The sequence below is a fragment of the Gopherus evgoodei genome, chromosome 15 (assembly GCF_007399415.2).
Source record: "Gopherus evgoodei ecotype Sinaloan lineage chromosome 15, rGopEvg1_v1.p, whole genome shotgun sequence".
NCBI lineage: Eukaryota > Metazoa > Chordata > Testudines > Testudinidae > Gopherus > Gopherus evgoodei.
In genome coordinates, this window is record NC_044336.1 from 7,358,619 (window position 1) to 7,368,659 (window position 10,041).

A 10,041-nucleotide genomic window follows, 5' to 3' on the forward strand; every position below is an offset into this window, starting at 1 on the left:
TAGGCTGGCTTGGGAAAAAGCAGGACAGTTGCTGTCTACTGTCATGCTGTGTCAAGGTGATTGGAGCCCCAGCCCGTGGATAGCAATGCCCAGATGCCATCGTGTGGGTACTGCCTCCCTCCAAGTTCCTCTCCCACCTTTGCAGTCTGTTTGGCAGCATCCAGGAGGAGGTGGTGCAGGACACCGAGAGCGTCCGGCTGCAGCAGCAGGCCCATCAGCAGCAGCACAGCTGCACCCTGGATGAGTGCTTCCAGCTCTACACCAAGGAGGAGCAGGTACGTGCCATGCAGGGCAGGGTCTGGTCATGTACCCTGGGCCTGCTGTTGCCCTTTGTGCTGGGGCACTGGAGCTGGCGGGGTAGGGACAGGTGCTGGGCTGACAGCAGAGCACCCCAGGGCATGGATCCAGCTGCCCAGCTGGGGCTGGCAGGAGGACAGGAACAAAGGGAAGGGAGAGCCCACCGCACGCTGCGAGGGGAACCCCAGCCTTCCTCTCTGAGCCCGAGCCAGGGCAGGCAAGGCACTGGGGACTGTGCTTCCCCCCAGCCCAGACTCAGGTCGCAGGCCCCACTGGACCTATCCTGCTGGAGGGATGGCGCAGCAGCACCAGGTGCCCAGTGCCCTCCCCATGGGCATGGGGGCATGGCCAGGCCAGTTCCTGGGGCCATGCTAACCCTAGCCTTGCCTGGGGCATGATGTCTTGTGTCCCCAGCTGGCCCCCGATGACGCCTGGAGGTGCCCCCACTGCCAGGTGCTGCAGCAGGGCGTGGTGAAGCTGAGCCTGTGGACACTGCCCGACATCCTCATCATCCACCTGAAGAGGTTCCGCCAGGTAGGGGAGCGCCGGACCAAGCTCTCCACCCTTGTCCGCTTCCCCCTCTGTGGCCTCAACATGGCGCCCCATGTGGCCAAGAGGAGCCAGGCCGGGACACAGGCCCTGGGCCCACGGGCGACATGGAAGCAGCTGCCGTACCTCCACGAGAGCTCCCAGCTCGACTCGCTCTACGACCTGTACGCCGTCTGCAACCACCACGGCAGCATGCAGGGCGGACACTACACTGGTGAGTGTACCAGGGCACAATGCAGGGTGGACACTTTGCTGGTAAGTGCACCACGGCAGCATGTGGGGTAGGCACTTCATTGGTAAGTGCACCAGGGCACCATGTGGGGCAGGCACTTCGCTAGTGAGTGCACCAGGGTGCCATGCAGGGTGAGCACAACATGGGTGAATGCACCAGGGCACAGTGTGGGGCGGGTGCTTCACGGGTGAGTCCACCACGGCGCTGTGCAGAACATGGCTGAGTGCACCGGGGTGCAGTGTTGGGCGGGCACTACGTGGGTGAGTGCACCGGGTTGCGGTGTGGGGCCGGTGCTACATGGGTGAGTGCACTGGGGTGTCATTGGTGAGTGCACCAGGGTGCAGTGTGGGGCAGGCGCTACGTAGGTGAGTGCACCGGGGTGCAGTGGATAAATACACCTCAGCGCAGTGTGGGGCAGGCGCTACACGGGTGAGTGCACCAGGGTGCCATAAAGGGTGGGCACTATGCCAATGAGTGCACTTGGATGCCATGCGGGGTGGGCAGTACATGAGTGACTGCACCAGGGCACTATTCACCCCGTGCTGGTACTAATCATGCCCCAGTTTGGTGCTGGGGGGGCGCTGTGCAGCTGGAGGCGCCTGGCTTTGGGTGGGGGAAGGACACTGGAAGTCCTGTCTGGCTGCGGTGATTGAACCTCGGAGGTGACGCTACCTGTAGAGGGCCTTGGAACAGCTGGGCTGGCCCAGCCCTAGCTGGCAAATTGCCTTCTGCCTGGCAACCTCTCACAGCGGTTTTAGTCTCAGGCTGGGCGGAGGGTGGACCTCAGCCAGACGGGCCCCGCCAGCGATGCAGGCTGATGGGATTCCACCCTGGCGGGGCTGGACTGAACCCCAAGCCTGGCACCCCCAGGGCCCCGTCTCCGCCCCTCGTGCAGTTCATGAGCTCCCTTCCTAAGCACAGCTGTGCTCTGCCCCAGCCTACTGCAGGAACTCTCTGGACGGCCGCTGGTACAGCTACGATGACAGCTCTGTAGAGCCGGTCCAGGAGGACGAGGTCAGCACCCGGGGCGCCTACATCCTCTTCTACCAGCGAAGGAACGTCATCCCCAGCTGGTCAGCCAGCAGCTCCGTGCAAGGTGGGCCTGTGCCCCTGCCGTCTGTGCTCGCCCACGGGGACGTGCTGCTGCGGGTCGCCAGGCCTAGTCCACTCCGGGCTGGCTTTAGGCAAAAGGCAGGCGCCGCACCCTGGCTCCCCGGTAGGAACGCCCTTGGCAGAGTAGTTCCAGGGTCTGCTTCCATGCGAGTGCTGGGGGGCCAGAGCCTGGCCTATCGTTAGCCCATCCACCTCTGGGAGGGAGTGTCTGCCTTGCCAGCCAGGGGCAACTGTGCGCGGAGAGCTGTCTGTGATTGCTTTCCTCTAACTAGCACGGGTAACAATAGCGGCGCAGACCCGGCCACATGGCCATGGGCACGGGATCGTGCACGCTGGTCACTAGCCACTGCTCATGTCCATGTGGCTGTGGCTGCACTGCTCTTGTTACCCGTGCCAGCTGTGGCTGTGGCTACACAGGCTGCATCAAACCCTCCTGTGCCCTGTAGACGTCCCCAGGAGGGTGGGTGGAAATCACAGCCATTGGCACCAGCAGGCCAATCCACTCCCCACATTCAGCCTAGTGTTGTCTGTGACAAGTACATTGCTGAGTCTCACCCATAGACTGCCCCATCAGAGGGGTCCTTGGGGCCCATCCCCCTGGGCTCTGTGGGGCCAGCACTGTGACACCGTTCTGGCTTTAACACGATCAGCCAGGAGCTGAATCCTGCTGAGCCACTCCAGTGTGGAGTAGCCAGCAGGAGGGAAAGGACAATTCACGAGGGGCGTTCGCTGAATGCTCTGGCTCTCTTGCACGCACACGCGCAATCACAAAGCATGTGGACACATCTACACACAGTCAGTCACAAAGCACATGCACGCACATTTACACATGCACAAAATCACAGCACATGCACACACACCTACACACACACACAGTGGCAAAGCACATCACACCCCCACCCACCTCCGTGCACGCACAGTCAGCATACACCCACTTACACAGGCACATGCATTCTCACACAGCCACAAAGCGCACACACAGACACACATTCTCTCTCTCTCTCTCTCTCACATACACACACCCCTCCTAAGAGAGTACACTCTCGTTTGACAGAGGCTGTATTTTCTCTGAGATCCTTGCAAATTACTAGTCTGTTGTGGCATGTTAATTGCGCTGTCCTATTTGTGCTGCCTCTCTGTGACTGCTGCTTGTAATTGCACCTTAAGGCACATGCACATTTTATGTATTATTACCAGCGGCCACTGAGCTTAGGTGCTTTGGTTTTGGGGTGCCCGAGAAGAGACCCTGAGGGCCTGATTTTCCAAGGTGCTGAGCATCCACAGCTCCACGGGCCTCATTCGGAGCTGCAGGGGAAATGAAGCCCTCAGTGCTTCACGCTGGGCTCCCAGCACCCCGGCCCATTTTGGAGACGTCGGCTGGGGTGAGAGCCAGCTGGCCGCCTGCCTCCTGGGAACGGGCACTGCAGGGACTGCCGCTGGCACCGAAGAACATGGCTGGAATGGGTGGGCTGGCTTCCCACAAGACCCTGGTGGGACTCGCAGCTTGGATCATGGGTCAGGGGCGTGCCACCCTAGCTCTGTGAGCCTAACAGGCCCAGGTCAGGGTACCATTGGCCTCTGGGGTGGGCATAGGACCAACCCATCCTGACTCCGGCTGGGCCAGCACAGTTATATAATGGCTAATGGGCTCCCTCTACTGACACTTGCTCCAAAATGCAACAAAAGCCACGGTGACACCTGGCTACCTAACCTGTGGCACCTCTGCATGAAGATCTCTCCTTCCCCAGCATCAGCATCCCCCCACCAGATGGCTCCCTGGGGATCCCAGCATGAAGGGTGCATGGAGGGCCCCACTCTGCACCCAAAGGGGACCAGGGAGGAACCTTCAGGCAGCGGCTCACTAGCAAGGGAGGCCCCTGGGAGCTGTAGGCTGTAGCTGTGGACAGCTCCATCCCAGTGATTGCTCATTGCCAGGGCAGGGGGACAGGGGCTGGAGCTGGCTGCTTTGCGCATTTTGTTGTCACCTGCCTTGCTGCACCCCCAGCGCCCCATTGCGTCTGTGCCCCAGTAATGCACCTGTCTGGATTCCCCCTGCAGGCTCCACCAGCTCCTCTGTGTCGGATCACTGGCTCTCACGGCTCAGCGGGAGCAGCAAAAGGGAGAGCCTGGTGTCCCGGAGCTCCACAGCCTGCCCCTCCCTCCCGAAGGTCCCCAACTCGCCCGTCTTCCTCAACGCTGCAGCCAGCCAGGAGAAAGGTCTGTGGTATTGCTGTGACCCCTGGGGCTGGGCAGCCGGTGCTCTGCCCTGCCACTTGAGTCCTCCCCCCTGACTCCCCTGCAGGGGTCTGTCGGGTCGCAGAGCAGGATTCGGCCCCAAGAGCTTTGCAGCGCAGGACTCTGGGCTGTGCCGGGGGGAGCCAGGGCAATTGACTCACTGGCACTGGGGAAGGGGGCACCATGCAGTGCTAGGTGCAGGGTGTCAGGCTGTGCCTGGACATGACAGGACATTTTGAGCCCAGGAGCCAGTTTGTTTCCCTCCAGGTGCTCTTTCCCCGTAACCCCCTACACAGCCTGGCTGGGTCAGCTGGTCTTTGCTTGGCCTCACAGCCTGAGGGGTCTCCCGGAGGAGAGCCCAGCCCAGCGGCAGGGGAAGAGCGGCCCATTCACTGGGGGTGGCACAGAAGAAGGGGCAGTCGTGGAAGAAGTGGACCAGCAGGGCAGCAAGGCTGGTGGCATGGGGCAGGGAAAGGGAAGGGGCCCGAGGGATGGGGTGGCAAGGGGGGGTCACAATCAGGTTCGCAGGGAGCTGGGTGGGGGCCAGGTGAACTTCTACTTCGGTCATTTCAGTGCCACCAGCCCCCAGGTATCACAGATCAGGCCCCCAAACCCCCCAGGTGTGGGTTAAAAGGCAGGGGGATGGACCCAGGCCAAGCTGGCGGGCTCCATTTATTCACCCTTGGGGGGGCAGGAGCCTTGAGGGGCCCTGTCTTCTAGCTCCCCCCACCCCCGAAGGCCAGAACTTGCGAGTCTCCCTGCATCCTGAGCTTGGCCGCACTTGGCAACAGACTCAAGCCAGGAAGCTCGGAGCCAACGTGCTCCTGGCGCACATGGGGTTAACCTCTGCCGCCTAGCCCCACGGCAAGCTGAGAACAGTCCCCCCCCTCCCCGGCCTGCCCCACAAGCAGATGCCTGGGCTCTAGCCCTGCCCATAAGGGGCTGTGCTCCCCCACATGGCGGGGCAGGTTCATCCAGCTGAATGTCCCTCCGGAGCGCCACCTGCTGGTCAAATGCACCAGTTACAGCTGGCCAAAGGTGCACTGGCACGTCCCCTACGCTGGCCAATGTGCTGGTGGATTTCAGTGGCACATGGGGCCACCAGAGGCAACATTCAGGACTGGCCATTCAGCCGGTTCTTGGGACCCCGCCCTCATCATAAGCATTGTCTGTGTGTCCCCAGTCCCAGTGCGCTAGGTGCTGGACATTCAGTGAGAGACAGGCCCTGCCCAAAGGAAAAGGACTAGATGGACAAAGAGTAGGGGAGAAACAGAGACAGGAAGTGACTTACCCAAGGTTGCACCGGGACTAGAACTAGGGTTGCCAAGTGTCTGGTTTTTGACCAGAAAGGGATCTGCGGGGGCGGCGCCTGCAGGTGCAAGAGCAGAGCACAGAGCCTTCCTGGCCGCCCATGTGCCTAGGGGATGTAGGGACCTGGTGGCCGCTTCCTGAGAGCTGTGGTAAGTGCTGCTGGGACCCTGCACCCCCTCCCACACCCAAACTTCTGCCCCAGCCCAGAGTCCCATCCCACACCTAAGCTCCCTCCCGGAACCCACACCCTGCACCCCCTCCTGCACCCCAAACCCCTCCTCCCCAGCACCACCCCAGAGCTCACACCTCCAGCTGGAGACCTCATCCCTCTCCCAGACCCCAATCCTCTGCCCTAGACTGGTGAAAGTGAGTGAGGGTGGGGGAGAGCGACAGAGGGAGGGGGATGAAGCGAGTGGAGGAGGGGCCTTGGAGAAGCGGCAGCGGCTCAGGAGGGGTGGGGCAAGGGGGGTTGGTTTTGTATGATTAGAAAGTTGGCAACCCTAACTAGAACCCAGGTCACCTGATTCACTGGCCAAAGTCGCTAGCTACTAGCTCACACTGCCAGCCAGATCCTGCCCTTGGCCACTCCTGGACAGCTCCAGCGGCACTGGTGGGAGCTGTGTCCAGCCCGAACTGGCCCCAGATGCCCCGCAAGGGCAGCATGCAGCTCCTCTCTGCTCTCGGGGGCTCCCGCCAACCTGCCTGTGTTTCTCTTGCAGGAGGCTTTGAGTCGAGGCCCCTGGTGCGCGGCATTCAGGGCCGCAGCATCAGTATGAAAGTGTCCCCCACCAAGACCAGACTGGGGGCCACCAAGCCAGTGCCCCTCCGCTGGTCCTTTGCCGCCAGAGACAGGCCGCAGGCTGCTTCCGGGGAGCTGGTGGAGTACCTGGAATCTGGGCGCAGGCCCCGGTACACTAACGAGTCCATCGTCCCCCTCATGACAGGGGGCAGCGAGAACACCCCGGTGCCGGCGAGGGCTCCGCTGAACCCGGCCGCGGCTGGGAAGGACCCAGGGGCCGGCGGGGCTGGTAGGGCAAGTGGGAATTCCCCAGGTGCTGTGGGGGGTGCTGCAGAGAGCCACGGGAAAGCACTGCCAGCCACCGAGATGGCTGGGACCCTGAAGAGGAGCAGCAAACCAAAAGAGGAGGCGGGCCAGCCGCAGAGGACATCCAAGAAGCTGGAACTGCCCATCAACGCGGGGGCCCCCCGGAGAGCTGAGGAGCCAAAGACCAATGGGAGCAAAGTGAGCTCCAATGGGGCGGCCCACATGGGTACCCTGCCCCACCCACAGCACTCCCTGAGGGCCAGAGGGGCACCGGGCAGGGACGGGGACCCCGACCAAAGAACCCCCGCCAAGGCCGGGGAGCACGGCAGGGACAGGGATCCCGAGGCCGAGAAGCAGCCGGAAGGGAAGTTCACCATCTTCAGGGCTGGCTTCCTGAAGAAGGAGCCCAAACGGCCTGACGAGCCGGAATGGCCCCACGCCTCGGCACCAGCCATGGGCTCCTCTCGGACATCCCTCTCCAACGGCACCCTGAGCGTCATCAGCGAGGGCAGGGCCAACGGCACACTGGGCCGGCGGGGCAAGGAGGGCCAGGCTAACGGGAGGATCAGCCGGTCCGAGGTGGACATCAAGCGCTCGCAGAGCTCCGCCAGCATCCACAGCAAGGCTGACTGGGCGCTGCGCAGATCGGCCTCCCTCTACAAAAACGGCAGCAGCGGCCACCAGCACAGCCGCAGCGTGCCACTGGAGAAGGTGGCTTATGGCACCTTGCAGAGGGTCAAGTACCACACGGCCTCCCTGGGCAGGAAGAAACCAGTGCCTGAATCCAGCTTCTAACCCGGAGCTGCTGGGGGCTGGAGGACGAGGGCGGCAACCAGGGTCGGAGAGAGGACATGGACAAACCCAGCGGGAGGCTGCAAGGGGCTGTGATTTCCCTCAGACCACGTTGGTCTGATCTCTGGGTTCCCGCGTCCCGCTGGTGCTGAGTCCCATTCTCCTTCCCTAGGATTGCTAAGGGAGCTGTCTCGTGCTGCGCCGCTGATGCCTGGGCTCCCTGCACAATCCATGCCTTAATAGGACGGCAGCCAGTGCAGGGCTGCTGAGATCGGGGGCGGGGGACGAGCGGCGGGGAGAGCAGACGAAGAGTATTTATTCTATACGTAGAGAGAGTTTTATTCACTCAGCATCAATGATGCTTTTTGTTTTGTAAAAGGCGACTATTTTTCGTACCAAGGACGGGATGGGGATGGAAGGGGAGAAGCAGGGGATCATTTACGCACCAAGGTCTATGCAATAATAAAGTCTTCTACTGAGCTTTTGTATGCGGGGGCCTGGCTGGCCGCAGACGCTGGGGTTTTGCAGAGCTTTCTATTAAAGCCGTATCAAACAAGCACTGAGCCGGGGACTTTGGGCAGTGGTTCCTGTGGGGAGAGAGCCCTGCGGGGGGGGCCCTCTGGAGGGGCCAAACGTCTGTCTGCTTCTTGGGCTGACGCTGCCCAGGTTGGGAAGTTCCTGCACTCTGGAGATTGTCAGATAAACCCTCAAAGCTTGAATCTCCTATGCCCCATGTATCACTGACCCCACACACACACCCCCAGCACCCTGCACCCCCTGTCACTGACCCCCCCCAGCACCTGTGCCCCATGTGTCACGGATGCCCCCAGCGCCCTGTGCCCCTTGTCAATGACCCCCAATGCCCTGTTCCTCTTGTCACTGAGCCCCCCAGCACCCTGTCCCCCTTGTTGCTGAGACCCCCAGCGCCTCTGCCCTGTGTGTCCCTGACCTTACCAATGCTCTGTGCTCCTTGTCACTGACCCCACCCAGCGCCCTGCACGCCCTGTCACTGACCCCCAGTGTCCCATCTGTATCTGCCCACCCCACATACCTCATGTGTCACTGACCCTCTTTTGCGCCCCAGCCCCTGTGTATCACTGGCTCTTGGCACCCCCCCCCCCCCCGCCGTGTGACTGACCCAGTGCCTCTGGCCCATGGCTCACTGACCCCCCCCCCCCAAGTGCACAGGACGTATGAATGATCCCGTTGGTGAGTTACACCCTGTGGGCATTGGGCTGAATGACACCCCGAGGGGCAGGGCCGCAGAGACACACACACAGGGCCTTGCCCCTTGGCTAGCGCTTGCCCGCGCACAGGGTGTCTAGACCAGCGGCTGGGTAAGGGCCTGAGGATGTCACTTTATGGTGCCATGGGTGTTTGAGGTGCTGTCAGAGGAGTGGCGGGGCGAGCAAAGGACCAGGCAGGCAGCACTGTGCTCCAGGCATAGCCCCATTCAGTTTGGCGGGGGGGGGCTCTGGGAGGAGGAAGGGCAGCAGACTGGCAGTCACAGGCCCACAGTGACGGGCAGGGGTGCTTTGCTGGAGTGACACTGTGCCCCAAGCTGAATGCCAGCCCTTGCCAAGGACTCTGGCGTCACCTGCTCTGCTCTCCAGCTGGCCACAGCTTCGCTCTTCAACCCACAGGGCTGCTGCTGCAGGCCCCTGCCCCCCCCCCTTCCCCCCGAGGCCAGAGGTCTCACCATGATGGCAGGGCCCAGCGCTAAAGATCCCGCCCCGCATGTGCCTCCAGGAAAGGCCGGAGCAGAGGGAAAACAAACAGTCCTGCTCCCCGGCTGAGCGCTCCTCATCGCTGGGCTGTCCCAGCTCTATGGGGCCCAGTGGCAAGGAGGGCTGACTAATGGGCTAGCTGGATGTCCAAACAGAGGGCGACCCTGGCTCAGCCAGCCCAGGACTGCCCTCCTATGGGTCAGGGAGCAACTGGGGACTGAAGATGGAGGGGGGGGGGGCTGATGGAGTGATTGAAGGGCAGGCTAGAGATGGATGAGGCTCAGGGAGCGATGGGGGCTGGAGATGGGGGGGCTCAGGGAGAGATGGAGGTTGGAGGGGGCAGGCAAGGGATGGCTAGGGAGCGATTGGGGGGCCAGGCTTGGGGGCTCAGGGAGTGGGGCAGGGTTGGGGGACAGGCAGGTGATAATCGAGGTATCTGGGAGCAACATGAAGGGTTGGAAGGGGCAGGCATGACTCATCAATGGGGGGGGTTGGGGGCAGGGAGGGGATGGATGAGGGGGCTCGGGGAGTTGGGAGGTGGGGGCAGGTGGGATGGATGGGAGGCTCAAGGTGCTTTGGGGGCGGGGCAGGCAGGGAATGGATGAGGGGGTCTCAGAGAGCAATGGGGAGTTGGGAGCAGGCAGGGGACGGATGGACTCGGTGCTTTGGGGGTGGGGGCTGGATGGAGGGGTCTCAGGGAGTGGCTTGGGGTCAGAGCAGGCAGGGGATGGATGGGGGGG

General features: G+C 62.4%; 1 protein-coding gene across 2 annotated transcripts in view; it reads left to right on the forward strand.

The window, feature by feature from the left end:
* Positions 1-8,062, forward strand: part of USP43 (ubiquitin specific peptidase 43) — a 200,862-nt gene extending 192,800 nt beyond the window's left edge. For both annotated transcript variants that reach the window (XM_030534619.1, XM_030534617.1), the window contains exons 11-15: positions 146-275; positions 712-1,060; positions 2,016-2,174; positions 4,250-4,408; positions 6,457-8,062. In XM_030534619.1, coding sequence (XP_030390479.1) covers positions 146-275; positions 712-1,060; positions 2,016-2,174; positions 4,250-4,408; positions 6,457-7,577 — 1,918 coding nt within the window. In that variant the 3' untranslated portion in view covers positions 7,578-8,062. The remainder of the gene's footprint in view (positions 1-145; positions 276-711; positions 1,061-2,015; positions 2,175-4,249; positions 4,409-6,456) is intronic.
* The last annotated feature ends 1,979 nt before the right edge of the window (positions 8,063-10,041 follow it).